Consider the following 27,373-nt stretch of genomic DNA (forward strand, 5'->3'; position numbering starts at 1 on the left):
CAGTTTTACCTTTCTTTAAAGGTATGGGGGAGAGGAAAGGGAGAGAGATTCCACACACGATATTAAAAAACATTCATAGACGAACATGCATTAGCTATTTGATTTTTAGGGATTTGACAGACTCGTCCCAATTAAAAAAATCCAGCTGAATATCCATGCTGGATTTTCACATGGATATCCATCTGGATATGTACACGGCCGGTCACGTACTTTCGGTCCCCCCCTCGAGCAAAATTAGTCAAAGTTTAAAGTTTTATATCTCCGGTACAAAACAATGTCCAGAGGCGGATGGGAGCCCATTTATAAGCTCCTTCCAAGAGCCTTCAAATGATAAGAGTCACAAATTCCATCGAGTGTTTTCTTACTTGTTACGGGAGATAATTCAACATTGCAAAATCTAAAAAAATTTTGCTATCTTTGATGCTGTGCCAATTGAGGGAAAAAACTTACAAAAATTTGAAGATAATTTTATAGCTCTTTTCGAGCCCTGTCTAAATGATTCATGAAAAAATTTTTTTTATCAAATATGATGTGCGTACGAGCATTTTTACCAAAAATTGGCAAATTTTTTTTCAAAATTTCATATCTCCTTAAATTTAAATGATGGAAAAAAAAATTATACATGAGATAGTAATTGTTTTGTCACGTTTAATACTGTCGAATTTTTTCAGATTTCTTTTCGAAAAAAATTTTTTTTAGATTTTTTCTTATAGTTAGTCCTAAAAAGTATGAAAAAATACGCGTTTTTATTTAAAAATCCAGACATTATTATTATTATTATTATTATAAAATTTATAATACAACAAAAAAACGGAATTATTTTTTATATTTATTTATGTAACTTACAATATTTCATTATTTTAAGAGTCAACAGAAGAGTTTTAAATCGTTTTTCATATTGTTTTAGCGCGCTAGGTCTATGAAGAAAATAAGTTTTTTTTTTTTTTTTTTTCGAAAAACAATCTGAAAAAATTCTACAGTATTATGCCTGAAGAAACAATCATTTTCTCGTGTATAAATTTATTATGGTGTTTAAATGAAGAAAAGAATTTCATCATTTGAATTTACGGAGACATAAAATTTTGAAAAAAACTGCCAATTTTCGCGAAGAATGCTCATGAGTGCGTTATATTTGATGAAAAAACTTTAATGAATGATTTAGATAGGGCTCGGAAAGAGCTACAAAATTCTTTACTTCAAATTTTTGTAAGATTTTTTTCCCTCGGTCGGCACAGCATCAAAGATAGCAAATTTTTTCCAGAATTTACAATGTCCAACTAGCGCTTGTAACAAGGGGAGCCAGAAAATCGCTAACCTATTGTATGTAGTATCGGGCGCGTCTGTAGCTCCGTAGTTACTTCGTATGCCTACTCGCATGAGTAACGTTAACGCGACACTAGATTTATAGATACTCCTGTAGTAAATCTATAGAAAAACTGTAGATATTCATGAATTATATTCTGTAAAATTTCATGTACGAATTCCTATAGATAAACATACAGGAATTAAAAAAAGAAAAAAATACATAAATATTTACAAATTTTGATACAGGTCAATGTTACTGATTTTTCATTCATTCGCATTTTTCTGCTATAGATTCATCAAACTATTGACAATGTTCAACTAAACACGCTCGTCCTAAATAATTATGTTAACTTATTAGAGATTTGTGCCCAACCAAAATAACGCAGTGTAATATACAATAATCTCATTTCTTTTATAAACTAAGTATCTACAAGTCCAATCGCTTGCGAGTTATTCGCTCCTATTCAAAATCAGTGTACCAACTGATAAAAGGTCAACTGTGTATGCATCAACGGATTAATATTGTTGGATTCGCGACGGAGGCAAGATGTTCGAATACTTCGCAGATGACGTTTTATCAATTGGTACACTGATTTTGAATAGGAGTGGATAACTCGCAAGCTACCGAACTTATAGGTACATACTATATAAGAGAAGCGATACTATTATATATTCTACTGCATTAATATGGGTTCGATGCGAATACCTAATAATAATCTCATGAGAAAAATGTGCACACAAGCTCACAGAGCTTCTTCCCGTCATATGTATACTTTTTCATGTACAAAATCTCAACAAACATTACAGCCGAGCGTTTTCAAAAACTTTGCAGGATTTTTTGCAGCTTTTACTGCAGGAATACTTTAAGAAAATCTACGGAATGCTGCACGTTTACCTGCATATTTCTCTGCATATTTCGCTGTAGAATATTGTACATTCTTCTGTACATATTTTTGGATAAGTGTTGGTCTTCTAATAAACTTAAAAAGTGAAAATATATAATTATGAATTTTTTATGAATCATGTAAATAAGGTGTGACGTCGGTTGACGAAACAATTCTTAGGCGCACTTTTTGGTCTATCCTTGCGGACAATAACCGGGACGTGCGTTACCACTATCGCGGGAAATTCCTTTTTTCGGCGACGGAGGATCGAAGCTCTGCTACACCACACGCTTGGCAATATAGCAATGCTTCGCGTTATTTTACCACACTCTAGGCGATAAAATAACGTAAAGAGGGACCTATCTAATATACACTCGACCACACGCTCGGCAATCGAGTGTAACTATCTAAAAGGCAGACCGTCCGCGAAACTAAAATAGGAAAGAATACGGAGAGAAAAGGATGCAAAAAGAAGTTAGAAAAAAAGAATTTAGTTTAATTTTCTTTACTTACTTTCGCCTTAATTTCCCACACACACACCAACAAAACGAAGTCAAAAAAAAGAGTTGCACGAATCGAATTAACTTGAACTAACGAACTGAACTGGAAAATAACTGCTAACTTTGAACGAACTGAATTTAGAAAAATAATTGCCTAATTTTCGTGAAAAGATCTCTTTTATACTTTTTCACAGGAGACTCCCACTCGAAAATCTTTGTCATTTTTGGGCAGGAAGAATTCAAATTTTCTCAACTTAATTGGTTGGAAAATTTGGGGAGTATCTCAGCGTAAGCAAGGTTCGAACCCTAATTGGCCGGGGGCGGAGTGTGCGGGTGTGGCCTCATTTTAGTGTTTTGGGCCCTCTTCACATAGATGGCCCTCTATGTACTATTCTGGCCTTTATTTATTTAAACTAATTCTATTTAAAATTAATTGCGTGTGTGGTACTCTAATTTTACAAAAATGTTTCTTAATCTATAATAAAACTAAATGACAGAACAAAAGTTAAGAATTACATTTATCTAAAAACAATTAGGATATTAATAGTTTTAACTATTAATTGATTATAAAAAAAAACTTTGAGAAATACTGAAAAAAAATCAGAGTTAATTAAAAGAAATATAATTAATAACTTTCGTTCAAGCCATTCTTAAATTATCTAACGCAAAGTTGAGCGCATCCAACAATTATACATACAAGACTCGCAAATAAAATAAGCTAATAAATACGGGAAGATAAATTTCGCAATTTTTCAAGAGACTTGCAAGCAAATGTGTTTCCTTTAATTTAAAAGAAATTAGCAATAATAAGAATAAATAAAATAATAGTACTGCTGGCAGGATGCACATGTGCGCTGCAGATCTCTACTTTCTAAACATACGCGCAATCTGGCTACTCCGGATGACGCGATCGTAAAATCGCTTTGATTGTCTCCAGCATCCGAAAATTGCCAGATGCGCGAGCCGAAAACTGCTGTTCATAGGAAAAATTTTCTTCATTCAGCTGTACGCAGTTTTTCATCTTGATTTACGAGCTAAGTGTGTGGTCGGTTTTTTTTTTGTCTTATTTTTTATAAGTTTTTTTTTTTTTTTTTTGAGCCGCCGTTACAAAGGTTTGCTTAGAAATGTAATGTTGAATGATTTGCTTAATGTAGGGAATTGATCGGATTCCACACGACCACAAGGATTATTTTGATGAAAGTAATGATGAAGAAGATTTCAATAATAAAGCATTTGATACAAATAAGCCCTGTGAGAGTGAAAAACAAAAATTAGACGATGAAGATAGTAACGATTGTCTTATGACACATGTAAGCGTTATTAAAATAGAAATTATGTTAACTGTAATGAAATTTTGCAGCAAATATCATATACCAACAAAGGGAATAGTTTTCTCTACACTCTCTCTATGGTAATGCGACGACCGGTGCGCATTGAATAAGATAGCCAGGCATTCATGTGCCAGCTATCTAAAGGTTCACGCTCAAGTTTAATTTGTATTAGTGATAGTTGCGACTGGCGAATTGTCAAGTCACTCATGTGCCGGATAATTCATTCGGTACAGGTTTCTGCGTAAGTTTTAAGTAAGTTTGTAAATAGGATAAGTACGTGATTAATAATTGTTTAGTTAGGAGAGACCGCGATACATTTGTTCGCGATGATGCTAAACCGTTTATTTTGTTCTATTCCTTCGTTAGTTGGTCAATAATTTTAGATTGTATTATGCGCGCGTATGTTTAGTGTGAATAATTATTATTTGAAAGTCAAGGTTAAAGTTAAGCATGCAGTATTTGTAGAATATGAGGATCCAGAAAAAGGTAGTAGGGAAATTGTAGAGTTTAAAAACGTATTTAAAGACGAGTTTAGTCGTTCAACATTGAAAGAGTTTCGGGCGCAGAGAGACGAGGGCGTAAATTTCCCTAGTAGGATCAGCAATGAATCCGAAGAGGCAAATAAACGCGACTCGCTACAGCAGGACGCGGAAAGTCTTCAAAAAGGTCGACACACTAATACGCGGCAAATTTTGCCCGATAAGGATACGTATGATGCGATCGGGCTTAACAAATTTTGCGCGATAGTTAGCTCGCCCGAGAAGTGCTCAGCGAGGCAAAATGAGTTGCCATCGTTGCGCACGAACACGAATGAAGCAGGTTCGAGTATTTCGCCCACGGTTGGGCAGGCTTCGGAAAAGGCCGTCGCTTTAGGAAATCAGGGCGAACTTATGGTAGAATTTGTTGGTGAGAAAGCGAGCTCAGGCGCTGCGCTCATGTCGGAGCGGGCTGCGACAAAGGTCATGGTCACGCGCGATAGAAGTGAGCTTGTTGATAGTAGGGTTTTGTTGTGTGGACGTTCGGTCGTCGGTGACGACGCACCTTCTATTTTATTGAGGGGAGGGTCTAAGTGGAACTCAGAAATCCCGAAGAAAACGGCAGATGAATCGGACGCAGCGTTAGTCGTAGTTGTAGAGAACAGGATCTTTAGCAAGGTCGACATAGGCGGGCAAGTCTATACAGCGCTGCTAGATTCAGGTGCTCAGGTATCGGTAGTAGGATCGAACCTCGGCTTACGGTTTAGGGACCGTTTAAAGCCGCCTACGATATTCGTACAGGGCATCTCAGGTGAGAAGCCGCGAACGTGGGTCGACTTAAAGTTAAGTATTGAAATTGGCGGTAGGACGGATTGGCTAATTGCGACAGTAGTATCTACACTTAAGCATGATTTGATTTTAGGAGCCGACTTTTGGATTACGTGGGACATAAACATTAGTTACGACAATCGCGCTTGGCGGGCAGGCGACCAAGGCGATTGGTATCAGTTAGCAGAAAAAGGAAATAAATCGGTAGATGTTTATGTGGAATGCGCAGGTTTAAGAAGCTACGATGAGGCTCAACGAGAGACAATCTTGGCGCTTGTACGCCGGATTGTCCCGGAGCCTCGTGAATCTCCAGCGGTTACAAAAGTTATCGAGCACGTCATAGATGTAGGCGATGCGTGCCCGATAAAAACGCCGTTGTGCCGAATGTCGCCTCCTATATTAGCATTCACGCAGGAAGAAACCATGCGGCTATGGAAGGCGAAAATAATTAGGCCATCGAATAGTCAATGGAGTTGCGCGCCGGTAATCGTACGTAAACAGGACGGTGGTTATAGATTTTGCCTCGATTTTAGACTGGCGAATAAAGTCACGAAAGTAGATGCATATCCGATGCCTAGCATGGATGCTATCTTGGACAGGTTGCGCGGAGCAGTCTACCTGTCGAAGATAGATCTGCGAGCGGCGTTTTGGCAAATTCCGTTATCGGAAAATAGCAAACAATATACGGCCGTTCGCGGTCCCAGGTCTTGGTTTACGGGAGTTCGAACGAATGCCGTTTGGTTTGATAAACGCGCCGGCTACTTTTACGCGTCTTATGGATGCACTTTTCGAATCAGAATACGAGCCGCATGTTTTCTGGTATCTCGACGATTTACTGATAGTTAGCGCGGATTTCGATAGCCACGTGACTTGGTTAGAGAAAGTCCTGAAGTGTTTAGTAAGTGTCGGTCTAGAAATCAACTTAAAAAGTCTGATTTCTTCTGCACCGAGGTAACTTATTTAGGATACAGGTTAGATAGCCAGGGTTTGCGTCCGAATGAGGACAAAGTAAAGCCAATAGTAGATTATCCTGCACCGAGTAACGTAGCTCAATATGCCGTTTCCTAGGTATGGTAGGATGGTATGCGCATTTTATCGAACACGAGAGTGAGATAAAGGTCCCGTTAACCAAGCTTATTCGAAAGGACCAGCAATGGGAATGGAAAGAAGAACAGCAAGTTGCATTTGAAAGGTTAAAGCACGCATTAACAGAGGCGCCGGTACTCGCGCCCCATGATATTACGCGCTCCTTTTACTTACACTACGATGGCTCTTTCTTCGCGGTTGGCGCGTTTTTGGTCCAGGTATTCGATTACGGCGAGCATCCCATATGCTACGCCAGTCGGATGCTTAACGCGCACGAGCGAAATTACACGGTGAGCGAAATCGAGTTTTTGGCAGTACTTTTTGCGGTAAAATAGTTTAGGCCTTATATAGAAAGCTCACACTTTGTCATCGTTTCGGATCAGAGTGCGCTCACTAGAATCCTAAATAAACGTGAGCTTACAGGTCGATTGGAAAGATGGGTACGAGAATTTCAGCAGTTAGATTGTGAAATAGTACATAGAAAGGGAGCGCTGCACCATGTACCGGACGCACTTTCGCAAGAATTTGAGGATGATCTCAAGGTTTTCGCATTTGATAAGATACAGGATGCCTGGTATTTAAAAAGCGTGAAAGACCGAAGTAATTTAACTTTATCACCTATCTTTTTTTCATATATCTAAACTAAACGTTTTAAATTATGGTTTTTAAAAGATCAATCACATAAAGTACAATATATATATATATATATATATACATACGAGGTCGGTCCGGAAATTATCGGGCCTACCTTTATATTTTCGTGCTAGCGTTATTTTTTATTATCTGGTGGCTGGCATCCTTCAAAGTAATCCTCACTTGATTGAATAACACGGTTCCATCGATGTTTGCACTTTTCAAAACAGTCCTGGAACTCACTTTTAGGGATAGCTTTAAGTACACTCGTCGTATTGTTTTCAGCCGTTGTTTTGTCATCGAATCGGTGTCTTTGAGTGGTTTTTTAAGTTTTGGAAACAGCCAAAAGTCACAAGGGGCGATGTCGGGACTGTATGGAGGTTGTCGAAGCAATGCGATATTGTGTTTGCTCAAAAACTGCTGCATAAGATTGGATGAATGCGCTGGCGCATTATCATGATGGAGAAGCCAGTCACCACTTTCCCAAAAGTGCGGCCGTTTTTTTCTTACTGCATCACGCAAACGTTTCAAAATTTGAACGTAGTATTCTTTATTGATTGTCTGACCTGTTGGTGCATATTCGTGATGTATAACACCTTCACAATCGAAAAAAACAATCAACATTGCTCCGACTTTGACGTGCTTTTTTTGGTATTGGCGATTCAGAATGCTTCCACTGTGAAGATTGTTGTTTTGTTTCAGGATCATAACCATTAACCCATGATTCATCACCTGTAATAACTTTTCTAAGCACTTTATCATCATTATTGACCATTTCCAGATTGTCCAGAGCGATTTCTAAGCGAATGTTCTTCTGCTCTGCTGTGAGCAATTTTGGGATGAATTTCGCACACACGCGTTTCATTCCTAAATTTTCGGTTAAAATTTCTGAAATGATAGTTTTTGGTATCCCAAGATCTTCTTCTAGTTCTCGCACAGTCATACGACGATCTTGTTCGATTACAAGTCGCACCCGCTCAATATTATCTGCGGTTTTTGTCGTCGAAGGTCGGCCGGAACGAGAATCACTATCGACAAAAGTGCGACCATCCTTGAACCGTTTATACCACTCTTTTATTCGTGTTTTGCTCATACACTCGCTTCCGAAAGCCTTTTGCATCATTTCAATAGTTTCCGAACTTATTTTTCCGAGTTGAAAGCAAAATTTGATGCAAATTCGTTGATCTTGTTTTTCAGTCATTTTTGACAATATTAAAATCCGACGAACGCGAAAAAGGCACTGTAAACAAATACACGCTGCGCATGAACTATACTTCCGGCAGGTGTCCGTAAGTAACCAATAGATTCGTGAGGCTTTACTGTTGACTTTTCTGTCCGGTAGAGGTCGCTCGAACACTATGGCGGGAAGATATAAACGTAGGCCCGATACTTTCCGGACAGACCTCGTATATTGAGCCTTCATTTTAAATTTTTTAAAAAGGCTACATTAGCTCATAAAGAGGATTTATTAGCAAACATTTTAAGTTCAAGATCATTAAAATCCAATTTTGGGCAGAGCCTTGTTCCGTTTGACAGAGAACATCCTATATATATCGAAGTGATTCCGATGACTCCGATGATATAGCGCCCGCCTGTGGAGTCAGCGAGCGCTGGTTTGGTTCCCCGATACGTCCGTTCATTTTTTGAAAAAATTGTAGCTCAGCCGAACACGTGACGAAGCGTTATGTATTTAAACAATTATGTAATTCAACAATAAAAATAATAATTAAAATTACAGCAATCTGTCTATAAGTTAATTAATATTACTGATCAAAAACTCTTAGGATAAGACCCTAGTTCCTAGGAACAAATCTGTTCTGAAACATACATTATTTATCTACTCTGGAAAAACAGTAATAACTCTAGAAAAATATTTTGATAACATTTAAGAAACTATTCTTATTGGCTCGGTACACATGTTTCGATAATTATACATCGAAGTGAAATTATGGAAAACCTACTTTTCTCAATAGAATTGTTATCTAAGGAAACTTCAAGGAGGAATCATAAAAATGTTAAAATGTATGGTTAAAATATAATTATAAAAATATACTAATGAACTAGAGACAATTATTGGCATAAATGAAAATTGTTACATTTGTAATATTACATCATAAAACGTAATAGATATCATTTGTTAATCATTTCAGGATGTAACAATCTATTGAACTGAATAAAATCAAAAGTTTAGTGAACCAATAATTGCGGTGTCCTACACCTTAATTTCTTAATAACTCGACATATTAATATAGGTCAAAATGTCAATATAAAAAAAAACATGACTCGACTTTCGGCATTTGATTGGCTACACATGACAGCTGAATAGCTATTTGAATTAACTGCAATTCATACTTAGTTATTTCTATTCGTAAAGAAATGAAGAATTATTATTTGAGCATCGAATATCGAGTGTTCGCGTATCTTCATTTCCCAACCTTGCTTATAGCACATTGAGATAGAGTCAAGCAGCCAACTAATCTGCAATAAATAAATCACATAAGTTCCTGTTATTTGAAATATATTAGAAATAAATTATCATGTTATTTACGGGAACTACATATATATATATATATATATATATATATATATATATGTGTGTGTGTGTGTGTGTAGTTCTCGTATACATACATACACACACATATATGTATGTATGTATGTATGTATTATAATGGTGTGAATATTTTGAAGGAATGTCGCGACGTGCGTGACTATGAGTATGTACTCGCGCCCGACGGGCGCCGCGTTAGCTTGTAAGGTCACACACGCAGGAAAAACACTGGTTATTCGTCCTGCTGCTGAGCTGGCTTCGCAATTTGGCGGCGCAGTTCGGTTCAGCTGCTACCGCGTTAATTGCTTTGCCGACATGAGAAGTCGAGGAGTCGGTGATGTTCAAGCGCTAGAAAGGGAAAGATCGTGAAAATTCACGCGACAGCGGCCAATACACTTGATGCTCGTGAGTTCGTTCGGTGAGGTAATTTGGAAAATAGTCCGGCAAATGACAGCTGGCTGGCGTTTTATTCGAGCACCTCGGCTTTATTGGATTGTCAGGTAAAAGGTACTGATAACCCGTCGCACAGTGGGGATTGAAAACGGTCTTCACTAAATTCAACTTTCAAAGCGAACCATATGTGGAAATTCGATGAATTTTTTTTTAAATAACTATTGAATGATTCTGCAGAGATCTCTCGAACCCAAATATAGATATTGTTTTTTATCGTCTCTAACTGACTATGAAAGTAAATAAAAGCAGAAATTCGTGGCATAATTAATTTTTTTTTACGCTAAAACTAATAGTGATCGATCAAAATGTGGCTTAAAATCTCATCTTCTAACTTCATAGAATACATGAAAATTTTTTTGACCCAAAATCTAACATGTATTACTTTTAAAGGTCACTTGAAGGTCAATACTATTTTTTATGTCAAATTTACGGCTCATTGGATTTCAAACATGCTAAATCACTAACTTAGAGTATAATGTATTCTTTTCTCAAAGTAACTGGAAGGTAGGTACTTTTTTCAATATCATTTGAAGGTCAATACTATTTGTTACGATTAAACGACTATTCTTCGAATTGGAAATATACGACATGACTAATTTGGTGTGCAGGAAATGATTTTCTTCAATGCAACAAACCCACAAACCCATTGTTGCATCATATTTAGCACATTAATGTGACAAATTCTTTGATATTATATATATATATATGACAAATTCTTTGATATTATAATATATATATATATTATATATATATATGACAAATTCTTTGATATTATAATATATATATATATTATAATATCAAAGAATTTGTCACATTAATGTGCTAAAAATGATGCAACAATGGGTTTGTGGGTTTGTTGCATTGAAGAAAATCATTTCCTGCACACCAAATTAGTCATGTCGTATATTTCCAATTCGAAGAAAAGTCGTTTAATCGTAACAAATAGTATTGACCTTCAAATGATATTGAAAAAAGTACCTACCTTCCAGTTACTTTGAGAAAAGAATACATTATACTCTAAGTTAGTGATTTAGCATGTTTGAAATCCAATGAGCCGCAAATTTGACATAAAAAATAGTATTGACCTTCAAGTGACCTTTAAAAGAAATACATGTTAGATTTTGGGTCAAAAAAATTTTCACGTATTCTATGAAGTTAGAAGATGAGATTTTAAGTTACATTTTGATCGATCACTATTAGTTTTAGCGTAAAAAAAAATTAATTATGCCACGAATTTCTGCTTTTATTTACTTTCATAATCAGTTAGAGACGATAAAAAACAATATCTATATTTGGGTTCGAGAGATCTCTGCAGAATCATTCAATAGTTATTTAAAAAAAAATTCATCGAATTTCCACATATGGTTCGCCTTGAAAGTTGAATTTAGTGAAGACCGTTTTCAATCCCCACTGTGCGTCGGGTGGACGCTACAAAACAATTCCACAATAGCTATAGTGTCAGACCGGACGCATGCATCTAGAAACAGCTGTCCGTTAGAGAGAAATAATATACGCGAAACTACGCGAAATTACGCACACGGTTTCGCTTGCAAACAATACATATCGGACACTACTTTAGCTCTACCATTGTACAGTCAGTCGACAAGGCTTTTCCGCCTAGCACTCTCAGTTCTTCTGATGACGACACACTGTTATGGACGTCTCTGGAAGAAGGCTTCGTCCTCTATACAATGCTGGATCTTGAGCTTGGGGTTCGACTCTGATGGTTGAAAGCGGGCTGTAACCTCGACAGCAGATCCTCATAAGAAGATAAGAAATATATATTTCAAGCCACTTCGTGGGTGGTCTAGGTGGCTCGAAACATACATAAGAGTTTGCGCGCGCTGAGCACGTGTAGTGGGTGATCAGAGACTGGACGGTACCTCTGGCCGTCGCCCCAGAGTCTTTCCTGGCCTAGTCGCGACCACTAGATCTCCCCACCCTATAATAGTAGATAATAAAATAATAAAATTTTATTATATCGTCTGTCAAGGTAGATTCTTCCTATAGAGATTATCCTGTAGAAGTTGGTAGGGCGCTTAGTAAGCTATATGCTGGTTAGGGAAAGAATGTAGCGAATCTAGCTTCAAGTACGCTCACTAAGCAATAATTCCGCATAGTACAGCCCTGTGACCGTTTTGCCCCTCTCCAGGTAGTCGATGTAGATCACATCTTGTGAATCCCAGAAAACGGTGGTCATCACCTTTCCGGCCGATGGGGTTGGGTTGGGTAGTCTTCGCTTTCTTCGGAGCACTTTCGCCGGGTAAAGTCCACTGTTTCGACTGTTCCTTGGTCTCTGGTGTATACCAGTGGATCCATGTTTCGTCGACTGTTACGAAACGACGCAGAAACTCCTTCGGATTGCGCTTAAACAGCGTCAGACATTGCTCTGAAGGTGTCTCACGGTTGCGCTTGTTGTCCGGAGTGAGCAAACGCGGCACCCATCGCGCCGACAGCTTTCTCATGCCCAAAATTTCATGCAGGACATGACCCACGCGGTCTCTTGAGATGCCTACAATCTTAGCTATCTCGCGCACCTTCAATCGTCGATCTGCCAATACGAGATCGTGAATTTTTGTCACGTTATCGTCCGTGGTAGCCGTTTTCGGAGCACCTGGACGTGGCTCTTCAAAAATCGACGTGCGACCACGTTGAAACTCGTTAAACCAATTTTTGACGGTCGCCATCGATGGAGAAGAGTCACCGTACACAGCATCCAAGCGCTTTTTGATTTCGCTGCGCGATTTCCCTTCCAAAAACAAGAATCGAATCACTGACCGATACTGCTCTTTTTCTATTTTTCAAACATCAACGGACACACTTGCTTTCACACGCTCTCAAAAATAAACTACAACTCCGATGCAGCTGAAATCTTGACAGTAACCATCGTAGTACAACCACGAAGGTTGTACCACGTGATAGAATATTTCTTTTGCGAGAGTGGCGCCATCGGGCGGTGAGGCTAAGTACTTATCGGACCACCTTCGTATATATTTGTAGCAGGTAGACAATTTAATTACTAGCAATTATCTTTTTTTCTTTAATGGTATAAGTAGATAATAAAATTAATAGTGTATAGACAATGAAATTAATAGCATTTATTTATTAACTTTTTTAATTATACATAGAGTAGAGAATACTCTGTCGATAAATCTTCATTCTCTTCAGTTAACATAGCTATTTCACAATATGCAGATGAATTCTTATAAAAATTATAATCATCTTCAAATGCATCGATTAGTCGATTTCTTGTGGTTTAGCTTGTTTTTTTCTCTTCGTAATCCAAGTATAGAATTTTTCTACTTTCGTAGCAGCACAAATGAAATTAGTATCTTTTTTCACAATGAAATACGCATGATGTTCTTAGTCGATTTGATAACTCTACTAACGGAGGATATCTCATATCACTCATCTCATATAAATTTTTGAAATTTTTCTATAAATAAAAGATTTAATTAAGAATTATCCACATAGACTAAATAATAATCAATAAACATTACTAGAACTTATTTTTTAAGCAGTATATTTTGAAGCCATTGTTTTTACTCTTTCCCTTTCAGATATATATTTTTATAATTTGAAAAATGATTTTGTAAAGCTTCTAATAACAATTTATATGGCATCACACTTGATTTTCATAATTTTTATGGTGATGTAATTTATTCTATCTATTTACATATTGATATTTCCTAGGAAGGTTTAGCTAGTTATATGGAGATTTAAAGCACAGAACAATTGGAATAGAATCACAACTCAATGCTAAATAAGCTAGCTCTTTACAAACAAAACGATTTTTCGGACACTGAAAATCTTGAAAATACATACGTACTCAATTTGGAACACTTGTTCTTGTAAATATATGCGAACGATACAATAGCTAGCATAGAAATGAGAATGTAGGAATGTAGGAATTCAACATATACTCTATTTAGTTTGATGTCTCTGCAGTCGCCTCCCCACATTTCAGTATAAGCTATCCCTTCCATAGGTTACAGCGCCAACGTCTGGCTTTAAACGTCAGTCCGTAGTAAGAAAGAGCACAGTCTGTAAATACCGTCTGCAGCCATAGTTAGTAGTCAACTGTAGTCTATAGAGACTAATAGTAATTAGAAATAGTAGCTTAGAGCTGTGTAATTTCTAAAGTAACTTAGATACAACTATTAGTTTGCAAAGTAATTTACTGAGCATCTCAGTAAAAATGTCTTCAATTTCATACTTTGAACAAACTCTAAAAGATTTATGGTCGGCCTATTATATATCACTTGACAATAGAGTAGACATAGATGATTTTATTAAACTGAAGTGCTCTGTGTATTTGTTTTAATTTGAGTCCGTATTTAAAAGCCTGCTTTAGCGCTCTATAGTGAATGACATACCGTTCTTTATTATGCAGTGTTATTAAAAGTTTTTTTTGTAATGATCCGGGTGGTGCGTTATGATCAGGACAAAGAGGAAGGTCCTTACGTTCGTCATGTAGCTCTTTTGGATCCTCTAGATCAACTTCTAAAATATATCCTACCTCATTATTAAAAATTAGGTTCATCAATGTTAGAGACATACTTAAAATTTTTATACCGTAATGATTGCGTCATCGCCCATTCATATAAATTGTTAACATCAAAGTCTTGCTTGGTTCTTTTTCATTGTATTCTGAGCCCATATATCGATTATTAGCTTTTGAATATCTATTACAACATTGACTAATACCTCCTCGAATACCATTTTGGATGAATAAAACCATGTCTATATCAGTTAAAAGTTCTAGCTCAATATTTGTGCACTTTAACATAGCATCCCATGTTAATCCAGGAGTAGTATAATAGTGTGCTGGGTCGAGTTGATACGCATCCATACAAGTTTTACGAAAATTCTCAAAAATATCGGCTAATTGTAATACGTCAGTTTTTAAGTATAAATCAGAATATTATCCTAAATCAATGATGTCAAAAGTATTCCACACTTTTTGTATATGCTCATAGTTAGCTTCAGAGATGTTGCTATCTATCAATTAACTATGAAAATCTTCAATAGGTGGTAGTTGAGTCTGTTTTAATGTTTCAAAACTGTTAACATACTCATATGGAAAAACGCCTTTTCTCTTCAATAATTCTATTTATGTTTTTGTATATTTATCTTTCTTGAAATCATGCTCTACGATATTCAGTTTGGTTAAGTACGACGCTAGTTTTTCGAGAGATGATGGCGTAAAACGAAACGAATCAATAAATGGAAAATTAATAGTACTACCGTCCACGTGTTTTGTGAAAGCTATATATCTTACCTTATTTTCTGCTAGAACAGTCACATTTTCCTCAAAATCAGAGCGAAAACTCAACACCTTCATTGGGCGGCCTCTTTGTGTCCCAGAACATACACTTATCCCTTATACATTGACGGCATCCTTTGTCGGCTCTTTTGTGTCCCAGAACATACATTGCTTATCTACTCACCTAGCAGACGCTATAAGGTTATTTTAAGGGCACTTTTATTTTTGGAAAGGCTTGGATAGCGTAAATCAATTACAATATAATGTACAGTAAATGCAATGGGATTTCATCAAATTAAAATGTACCATAGAACTGCATTTAGTACACCGTTTGGACACTACGAAAACGTTAGATTGCCATTTGGACTGAAAAATGCATCAGCAACTTTCCAGCGTTTAACGGAGAATTGGTTGAGAGGTCTTCAAAGAACAGAATTATCTGTTTACTTGGATGTAATAGTAATTTATTCTGATAGAATAGAAGAACGTGATCGAAAATTTAAGTTATTAGTTGAAAGGTTGAGAAAAGCTAACTAGAAATTTCAAGTTAACATATGTAAATTCTTAATGGGAAAAGTGATTTACTTAAGTCGTGTTATTATGAAATGCTTTAAAAGTAGATACGGAAAAAGTTAAAGACGTGAAAAAATTTCTAGAACCGAAGATTATTACACATATTCGACAATTTTTAGGGTTGGCAGAATACTACAGACGATACATTAAAGAATTTATAAAAATTGCTAAGCCGTTAAAAAAATTGTTACGGAAAAATGTGAAATTTTAATGGGATGTAAAAGTTGGCAGAGCATTTAACGAACTAAAAGATATACTGTGCTGTGCATCACTTTTGCATTTTTCTAATTTATCTCAAGATTCCTACAGATGCTTCAGGAATAGCAATTGCAGGTATCTTATCTCAAGTTTTAATTGATTCGGATTGATCGATTGCATATTTTTTCAAAGTTCCTTATTGTCCCGAGTTAAACTATGAAGCTTATGAAAGAGAGGCACTTGCTGTGATGCAGAGTGTAAAAGCTTTCAAATTATACGTATCTGATCGACCTATTACGATTATAACTGATCATCAACCTTTGAGTTTTTTCCACTCTGCTGATCCCAATACATCAGTTTACAAATGGCATTTGTGATTCTCTCAATTCAAGTATACAATTGCTTACGCGAAAGAAAAAGATAATGCCATTGCAGATGCACTCTCCAGAAATTCAGTGTATCAAAGTAGATATAATTGTTTATCACATAAAAAGCTTAATTACTCGGGAAAGAATAATTGAGAATTTAGTAGTAAGAATATCGAGTAGTCTAATACGGACTTTGAATTCTTAATAGGTACAAGTTCGGCAATTAACGTATTGAAATTTAGTTCAGTTTCTATAGGATAATCGACAGAACTAAATAAAAGCGTAATAATAAGTCGATTTCTTACTGCGATATTGAAGTGGAAAATATTGTAGAACTTCTTCGACTGGGAAATAAAACTGAATTTTATGTAATAGACAATAGATAAGATATACTTTTCTATGGAATTATAGGTTGTAAGTGTAAAATAGATATTAATAAATTATAGTTTATTCAATTTAATATAATTACTTCCTTTAGATTAATACCACGCGATAGCAATAATAGTGACTTTAGAGTAATACGAAATACAGACTTACATAGACTTAGGGATGATTTACTTTTAGTAAATATACATAACTATAAATACAGATGTATCTTCTAATAGCTGAGTAGTACTGCTTATGGTCAAAGCATGATTAAAAAAATGAATGTACATAAACACAAAGAAATTGATGTTTCTGATATACTTACTGTAAGAAATATTGATGGACAAAGACATCAAATTTTAGGAATTAATAAAATGAACCTGTTTTCCATTTCTATCAAATTTTATATAGTTCCAGATGACGTTTCAGATAGTAGTTTCAAGTGATATAACTATAATCTATAACTATAGCTGGTAGTTTAGATGAAAGAGGTTTTTGTTCTAGGAGTACATATTCAGATGCATATGGTAGCTCGAACTCTGTATTCGTTGGCAATCAAAACAAGGCATCTTGAAGATATCAATTTATGAATATACTGTAACCTTAAAAATAATCAGTTTAAATTACAGTCTGAAGTAAAATGTCAATTATCACATAAAATATGCATAGCCTTAGAAGAAGGTTATACCTTCTGGAGTAATTTACTCCGCGATATATATAACTTTCATTGATATGGTTTGTTCTACAAAGAACAAGCTAATAACATAATAGATTAGAAACAAAATATAATATATTCACTCACCTTTCAAAAATTATTTTTGCTCTTATAGCAAAAGAGAAAAGAATGGTTTGTGGATATACCAATTTCTCAATAAATCATCCGAAATTTTTTGTTTTCGAAACTTAGGGTGAAATTGGTTTTTTGTTTTCTTGTTTAGCAAACGATTGTCTCTTTATAGTTTACATATTTACATCTATGAAAATTTAAAATTTATATTTGTCTAACGAAATATAAGAATTCAAATCACAAACTTGTACAAAGACACAGTCATGGTATGTTATAAATAGAAACGCGAGATTGTACAAAATGCCTCAGGAATAGCTTTTCAAGCGCCGAATCAGTTTACGTATAATTTAGTGAGAGGACCAAAATATCTGACCATGGGAAAGTGATACATGTAATTAAATATATCACAATAGATGTCAAAGTTATACCAAGCGAAGAGTGTACTCACAAGGGAACATTCCCAACGGTCCGCCTTCAATTTTGTTGCAATTAAGATATGTTATACTTTATAAAAAAATAAGAGTTACGTATTTTTTTTATCGGTGGAAAAAGCTGTCTAGGGGGTGAAAATCACCCTCAAAAGTCACCCCCAAAAACAGTTAAAAAGCAGTAACTTTGGTTGTAATGAATCTCTTTTGATGAAACAACATGGAAAAAATTTCTTACTTGAAAAATAACAAAACCGCATAGTTTTGGACTAGAGGGATTGTAACCCCTACGATGTACAAGGGAAAAACTATATTTTTGAGTGAATTTCTCGTATACAGAATCACAATATTATCATATAAAAATTAAAAAATTAATCTTCATCTAGAAAATGATAACATAATATTGACCAGCTTCGGAGTTTTTTCGTTATTCAATATTTTGAGGATGAACCTCTCCTAAACCCTACTATTGCTACGGGGAGTGGCGGGGGGGGGGGGGGGGGGGGGGGGGTCAATAAGTCTTTACAAAAAGAAGGAAAAAAAAGTTTTGCATATGTAAATTTTTTTTATTTTTCAACATAATCTCCTTGAAGTTCAATACATTTTATTAAACGGCCTTCCAGTTTTTTTAAGCCATTAGAAAAATATGATTTCTGAAAAACTTCAAAATAGGCATTTGTTTCGGTGATGACTTTTTCATTCGACGTGAATCGTTGTTCGGCAAGTCATTTTTTGAGGTTAGGAAATAAGACAAAGTCACTGGGAGCCAAATCAGGCGAATATAGTGGATGGTCAAATAATTCGAACTTTAAATCGTTATTTTTTGCCATCAAAAGTGCACACGTGTGAACTCGAGAATTATCTTAAAGAAAGAGGCATTTTTTTGTTCAAGTAAGGACGTTTTTCTCTGATTTTTTCTTTCAGCTAACTTAATAATGACGCATACTATTGTTTAGTGATCATCTGGCCCTTTTCTAAGTAGTCCATGTAGATGATTCCATACGCATCCCAGAAAATCGTGGCCATAATCTTGCCAGTTGACTTTACTGTCTTTGCCTTCTTTGGGGCTGGGTCTCCTGCGGTAATCCATTGTTTGGACTGTTCTATGATTTCAGGAGTGTAGTGGTGTACGCATATTTCGTCTACAATTACGAGTCGACGCCAAAAGTCTTCCGGATTACGACGTATGCGTGCCAAAAGAATCTCAGAGGTGACCACGCGGGTTCGTTTGTTTTCAACAGGGAGCAAACGCGGCACCCATCTTGCTGATATTTTTTTCATCCCCAATTTTTCATGCAAAATTGAAATGATTGTACCCTTTGATATCCCTGTGGCCTCAACTAATTCTCGCAATTTTAATCTTCTATCACTCAACACCATATCGTGGATTTTGTTGACCATTTCAGGCGTACTCACTTCTACGGGGCGTCCTGAACGAGGTTCATCTTTTGTTATTATACGGCCGCATTTAAATTCATTTACCCAGTGATAAACAGTCTTAAACACAGGAGCAGACTTGCCATGAACGGCGTTCAACTCAACTGTGATTTCTTTTGGTGGAAGGCCTATCAAGTAAAAATCTTTTATCACCGCTCGAAACTCTATTTTTTCCATTTTTCAAATAAACCAATAACTTTTTGTTCAACCAACGCTCACAAAAAAGCGACTGAATGAATCGAACTGAAATTTTGTACAATATCTAGTTAGTAGAAGTGCTTGCCAAAAACATAATAATTTAAACGTGACGAGCGCCATCTCTTGGATTTTGTAAAGACTTATTGACCCCCCCCCTCGTATATGAATAATTGTCAATCACCAATTTCGCTGATTTTTCATTTGCTCTGACGCTTAAAAATTGATGAGAGAATTATACTGTTGTTATGTTAGAAAAGGAATTGGGGATCTAGAAACCACCCTCTAAAGCCACCCTTAAAACCCTGTTACAGCAATATCTTCGGTATTTATGACTATTTTTCGACAAAAAAAATTTGAAAAAATCTATGTAAAAAACAAACGAAACCATACAGGTTTTGTACAAAGTTTTTCAAATTCTAAAACCAAATACATCCAATAAAATTTGGTTAAATTTTGCTTGTGGTACCTTTAGGGATTATCATCAATCGAAAATTTTTATCTTAAGGTATAACTTCTCGTACAATGCGTTCACATTGCCCTATCCATGAGTATAGTAACAAAACTGCAGTTTACCAATAATTAGTAAAAAAGACATCCCCTAACCATGTTTAAAGTAATTCACTCTACAGTTTTTCTGATATACTTGCTTGCAAATATATATTAGGTGCTTAGAATAATTTTTTTTACAACAGTAGGCCTGAATTCGCTCTTTGTTTCTTTTAAAATCATAAAAAGAGGCTAAAACAACAAAGCTTATGCAGATATTGCTGGTTGTATCGACCATGTGTAGTAGATGATACTGATTGTACCGACTTTGAAACAGGATTTTAGGCGTGGCTTTTTGAGGATGGTTTCCAAATTTCCAATTCCTTTTCTAACGTAACGACAGTATAATTCTCTCATCAATTTTTCAGCATCATACCAAATGAAAATTCAGCAAAATTGTTGATTGATAACTATTCATATAGCAATAGCAGGGTTTAGGAGTGGTTCACCCTCGAAATATTGAATAACGAAAAAACTTCGAAGCTGGTCAATATTATTTTATCATTCTCTAGATAAAAATTTATTTTTTAATTTTTATGGTAATTTCGTGATTTCTTACACGAAAAATCTAATCAAAATGGTTGTTCTTTCTCTTTACATCGTAGGGGTTACAACCCCCAGAGACAAAACCGATATAGATATATTCATTTTTTTATAACAAATTTTTCAAATTTTTTGTTATCGAAAAATATTGATATAAACTGAAGATATTGCTGTATAGTGCTTTAGGGGTAGTTTTTGACCGTGATCTTCAGCCCTTACATTTATTTTTCTACAGACTAACAGTGTCATTGTCTAGCCTACTTTTAAACGACATAGAATATGGAAAATAATTGGTGGCTTAATAAAAAAATAATGGCCAACAAAATTGGTGATCGGCAATTATTTATGTAATATTAATAGGGTTTAGAGGTCCCCTCGAAATACATAAAGATGAAAAAACGCCGAAACGTGTCAATTTTATTTTATCATTTCCTAGATAAAAATTTTTCAATTTTTTAATAATAATTTTGTGATTCTGTACCAAAAAAATCCACTCGAAAATATAGTTTTTCCCTTGTACATTCCCTTGTAGGGGTTGCAACTCCCCGAATCTAAAACTATGCGGTTTTGTTATTTTTTAAGTAAGAAAATTTTTTCATTTTGTTTCATCAGAAAAGATTCATTACAACCAAAGTTACTGCTGTTTTTAAGGGTGGTTTTCACTCCCTAGACAGCTTTTTCCGCTGGTAAAAAAAAAACGTATCTCTTATTTTTTTGTAAAGTATAACATATCTTAATTGCAACAAAATTGAAGGCGGACGGCTGGGAATATTTCCTTTTCAGAGCTTTAAGTTAATCGCTATAATAAAACCAAGTTCACGACTCTCAAAACCAATATTTTAAAGAGTCATGAGTAGATTGTAATGTTTTGTTGCCAACATTTTTCTATTTCAATAAAAGTTGATTCAAATTTTTACCAATATCAACAGAGGCAGGACACCAGAGATTTTAAAACCCTTTGTTTGTATGACATGGAAAAATTAAGATATACCAACTTCGGCAACCAGTGATATTTATATAGAAAAAGATTTAGGAGATTTGTCTGAAATTGTATATTGTCTAGAACGATCAGCAGTAATAAATGATGACTCTTGATAAATACGTGATCATACAGACTGTGACAATGAGCGAATCATCGGAAAACTGCTCAACACCAATGCCATAGAACGTCTAGTGACTAATATTTGGAAATACGGTCCAAATTCATGACATTTGGAACATTAAGTGCTGGTATTATAGCCATCATGTTCATTATTCAAGCAATCAAAAAGCAATAGAAGTCTTAATCAGTGGAATGGTTCTGCATAGTATCTATGGATGATCTTTCCACTTACTTATCGCAATATAGAATAGCTTGACAACTTTCCCCCACGTTGCAAAATCACTACATAATAAGAAAGAAAAATTTTGATACGAATTACCAAATGCTCCAGAGACTAATAAATGTTTTTCCTTAATTTTTTTCTATTTATTTCCGTTTCCATTTTTTTTATTACCTTTCTTTTTTATTAACAAGCCAGTGAGAACGTTTCTTTTTTACTACAGTTAGACAAGGAGACTGCAAGTCGTGAAATTTGAAATTTTTATCCAGTTACTGAGATTTTCTTCCAGTTTTCACTTTTCAGAATGTTTAAAATTTAACATAGAATAAAAATTATTTATTCCAATAATGAATCTTATATCAATTTGTAAATAAAGTTTATAATTTTCAGATATTACTCAAACATTTTTTGATTAGGTGTATAGTTTCGGCGCAGTTCAATGAAAACTCAACCCATTATATTATTGAAGTTAGGTTAGTTATTATTAGATAGGATTTTGTAACATACTATTTTAATAATTTCGAAGAGTTGCTTTGGTAATGCTGTTGTTCTGAAATTTATCGTGAAATAGTGTAAAACTAATTAAACATTATGTTAATAAATAGATACAAAAAACTAATAATACTTTTAATTATGGAAATGGGTTTAATTTAATTTGTGTAAGATAACTATTAAAGCTAATTCACGAATTTGTCATTCAGTTTGTCAATAGTTTACACAATTCATTGAAATTCATTATTTATTAAGTTTATCTTCATAAAAGTTTGACAGTTATGTTCTTGAAACTATTATGAACGTGAATCCGATTATGGGTACAAAAAATTTTTGTTGTAACATCTAAATTAATATTTAAATTAAAACTTTGACTAAAAGTATCAAATAACATAAAATTTCAAAGTTTAATCAATAATTTAGTAATAAGTAACTATAAGTAAACAATTTTTTATAAACAAAACATTGTAGTCCTTGATTAGCTATTAATTTCTAATAATGTTAAAATTTTGTTAGAAACAGGGACTTACGGGGCCATCTCTCGTGTATGGCTTTAACTTTAGAAGAAACGCTTTTATTTTTCTTATGCCCCTGCATCAATTAAGGTGCAAGAATAGAACAAGAAAAGTAAAGGAAAATTTCATGGCCAATGAAAATTTTGCTGCTAACTTTACTTTTCTTGAGTTTGGGAGTGAAGAAAGGGATTATCCATCAAACCACCCCCAAAGTTTAGTTAAGCTTTTGCGTGAGCCCATTTTAGGCAGTCCAGCCAAGAAGCCTTAAATAATCCAGCTAAGTAATCGTTAAGTGAGGAGAAAAAAGAAAAAGATGAAATGAAATAAAGTATATAAAATAAATTTTGAACATTACTATCTTTCACTCTTTACATTATCCTAGCTCCTCGCGTTAGTGCTCTTGAACTTCTTTGAGTAACAAAAAGGCATGATCTGGTTTGATACTCTACAAGACTCTTTCTCTGAATTTTTTATTGGTTTGGCGAAGCACGGTACTAGGTAAAGTACTTAGCTAGTATAGAGTAAATTTGAAGAAATTTTTATATTCGAAGGCTTTCTTGTCAATACATATCTCTTATCCCGGTTCAGATGTGTCGTGCGCAAACCGAAAAAGCACCTGAGATACGTTTGCCTGAAACGTTCCTGAGAGCTATGGACGTAGTAATAATTTTATTTAATACTTTCGAAAGAACAATTAAAAATAATTTTTTAATAAAGTAAATGAAACTTGCATGTACGTAAGATTATATAGATGCAAAATCAGTGATATTAAGTGCTTTTAAGATTTAGTCTTCTCTATTTACCTATTCATAAAAATTGAAATATGTATAACATTGTTATTAGACCAATATTTTTAATGATTCAAACTTATTAACTTTGATATAATTTTTCAATAATAAGTAAATTTGTTGATTCCATCCAATATCAATGATTGTTTGCAGAATAGATTATTTTAGGAAGAATTTTCACAAATACCATGTCCATATCGAAGAAAGTTAACCCGAATGGCGGTGTTGAACAGTTAATACAGCAACGTCAGTCACAAAATATTATTCCTACCTTTTTACTACGAGCGAGTGCTGAAAGGTATCAGAGAACTCCGAAATGTGCTAGATGCCGGAATCATGGAGTTGTTTCTGCTTTAAAAGGACACAAAAGATATTGCCGCTGGCGAGATTGTGTCTGTGCTAAATGTACTTTAATTGCTGAAAGACAACGAGTTATGGCAGCACAAGTAAGTTCTACAAAAAAAATTTTCTGATCATTCATTCATTAAATACTTAACATAAATTTTGTACTCCACAACTCAGCAAAATAATGGTCTTTTCTAATTCCAATACTGTGACATCTTGTCGTTAAGTAAACGTTGAGGATTTGTCTTCTGATCTTACACGTAAATCTTATGTATACAGGATCCTTATAAAAACACTTATAACCAAATAAAACGTTGTATGAAGGCTTTACTAACTGTCCTAGTTCTTTTTTAACTACTTTATATTAGGTTAGATCAACTTTAAAAACAATTAATAAATTTCCTATTTTTTAATTCGTCTTTGTCAATCTTACTATTTGCTCAAAATTATTTGTAAAGCTTGAAAAATAATACGACGGTTATATACTATTTTTCGTGGCTTAGATTCGCGCAAATTCAACTTCGGCAGCGGTCAAGCAAAAATCACAATTACGAAAAACTTTATAAATATTTGAGTTCAGTAATTGATCTGTTTGACTTGTAATGCGGTACATTACAAGGCCTTTCCTGAGCACTGCATTATTTGCAACACCTCAGGGAAGCCATTCCCGTCTCTTGCCGCCCCGTAACCAGTTGCACAAAATAAAAACAAACGCGCCCTATAAGAAACGATTACCCTTTTTCATTCCCGAACAAGCACACCGGAGATATTGGCGAAACAAACTCGATGAACGTGATCCGACAGACACTCAAAAGAAAAAAAAAGGATCGCACCACGGACTAAGAGAGCGCACGCACACACTCACGACTACGTGTTGCCGACCGGCGAAAGAAACACGGAAACTTCAGTGGGAAATGCAACGGAAATGCATGTTGATGACACATGCAGATCCGTTACACTCCCAGGTACTAACACCGACATTCACGAAACACTGAAACACCTGGGGCGAGCAGAAAATCGCCGATGAAGTGGCAGTCGGCAATCAGCTGTGTCGGGCTGCCGAACACCATCGGCGACATCCTGAGCGCCACACACACGAAAATCAGCAACCACACACACAAACACCCGGAGGAACATCACAGAACCGACACGGGAGCGCCCCAGGAGGCGCTCCAACAACCGGCGCAAGGACACGAGGCGTACGCGCTATGAACTGAGCGGCCATCTTGAAGCGCCGATATAGACTGAGAGCGAGCGAGCGAGACAGACTGAGACAGAGCGAGCGAGACAGAGCGAGCGAAATAGACGAAACAAGAGCGAGCGAGACAGACGATATAAAATAATAGATAGAATAATATGCAAATGCGAAGATGAGGGCGCTACAAATGAAACGGTGTATATTATATGCGTATCTCCGACAATAAAATTAAAATTATAAATTGGAAAATAATGAGCGTGGAACAAATATCGAATTGTAAAATTCGCACGCGGCCGACACCCCTATTATGATAGCGAGCGACAACTACCCCCTTCAGATTTAAATCATAATTTAACTGACCGAATTCGAACTTCTGACAAAATTCGCTAGTGACGTCACGACCAATGAGCAAATTAGAATAAAATTTGATTTCCGTCCGGATAGACAAATAGATAAGAGTAGGGGTAGATCTTTTCCAACAACTAACGATAGCTACCTTAGTGGGGGGTGAGAGAGGGTAAATAACGACGAAAGTAGGAGAGTTAAGGAGGGCGCTGTATCCTTCTAATTTACATACGGACCAATAATAAGATATTCGGAGGGCGCTACCGATATCCGAATTAGCATACCGACCAATAATAACATTTCTTCTCGGAAAGAGGAGAAGAAAAGCGATCTTTGACCGCGAGAAGCCGATTCTCGTCCATTTTGCCACTGGATCTCTAGTTGGACGGAGCCTCCTTTAGCTAATATATCGCAGGACGATTTGCGCTAGACGCCTTCCAATTTTCTTTTGCCAATTTTGTTGCTAAACCGCAAGGAAAAGATCGTAAGTAGGCAAAGTGCCACTCATTTTATTTAATCGCGGAGTGCGGGAATAAATCGTTCAGTGCCGTAGGTCGTCGCGACGCGTGGATCCGTCGACGCCGGTGCCTATCGGATCGTGCTGACCTGTCCGCCATTCCGTGAATATAAATTGAGTGTTCGGTTTACGAAAGAAAATTGCGATTTAGGATTCGCGCTGACCTTTCGTTTACTAGTTATTGAGTGTTCGGTTTTACGAAAGAAAATTGCGATTTAGGATTCGCGCTGACCTTTCGTTAACTTTTATTGAGTGTTAGATGTTACGAATAAAAATTGCGAGTTAGGATTCGCGCTGACCTTTCGTTAGTTATTTATTACAAACGTAGGTTCAATCGAATAAAATTGTCTTGATTAGCTATTTGTGTTGACCTTCCTGCCATTTCGCGAACCGAATGTGAGCGTTAGGATTAACCCAGGAAAATTGAGATCGAGGATATTCGCGCTGACCTTTCCGCCATTTTATGAATCGATTGTGAGCGGTAAGATCAGACAGAGGAAATTCGCGACTGAGTTATTTGCGCTGACCCTCTGTCTTTATTAACTGAAGACCGACCGGAAAATCATTAACGTTCCGATTAAATTGTATCCTTACGGATTTATAGTTATTCAGATTTTTACCGACCCTATTCACTCCGACCTCTTACTTGTAAATTATTAATATATCAATAAAGTAATTAATTATCTATGTACATATAATTTACTTTGATATCCCACCTCGACTGTATATTAGTGATTTTCAGCCGCGAGCGGTCATAATCGGGTATCACTAATTCGCTATATTTTCGGGTCACTCGATAGGTAACATATGCGCGATTTCGAACGTCCTCACGACCTGAATTAAGGAGCCATCACCTGAGCTGCCGGCATACCCTAATTAAGGAGGAAAAATTGGAAACGAGAGTTGGACACCAAGGCCTGAAGCGAGGATACAACGCGTATCCCCGTTTGCCCACTCTGCGCAGTCGCCGTTAGGCAGACCGGGATACGCGACAACCCGACTGGCCTTACCCCCGACGATCGCCGTAATCAGCCGACGGTCTGGCGCCCTAAATAATCGGGGGTAGAGCCAAACAGGCCTTGTGGCGGAAGAACTCG

The 27,373-nt window shown here is 35.8% G+C and overlaps 1 protein-coding gene across 1 annotated transcript in view; it reads left to right on the forward strand.

Moving 5' to 3' along the window:
- Positions 1 to 27,373, forward strand: part of LOC131673513 (uncharacterized) — a 1,322,481-nt gene that overhangs the window by 158,422 nt on the left and 1,136,686 nt on the right. Inside the window, exon 3 of the mRNA XM_058951551.1 lies at positions 24,025 to 24,317. Coding sequence (XP_058807534.1) covers positions 24,060 to 24,317 — 258 coding nt within the window. The 5' untranslated portion in view covers positions 24,025 to 24,059. The remainder of the gene's footprint in view (positions 1 to 24,024; positions 24,318 to 27,373) is intronic.

The sequence above is a fragment of the Phymastichus coffea genome, unplaced genomic scaffold (assembly GCF_024137745.1).
Source record: "Phymastichus coffea isolate CEN01 unplaced genomic scaffold, Cenicafe_Pcof_1.1 PCOF00013, whole genome shotgun sequence".
NCBI classification, from domain to species: Eukaryota; Metazoa; Arthropoda; class Insecta; order Hymenoptera; family Eulophidae; genus Phymastichus; species Phymastichus coffea.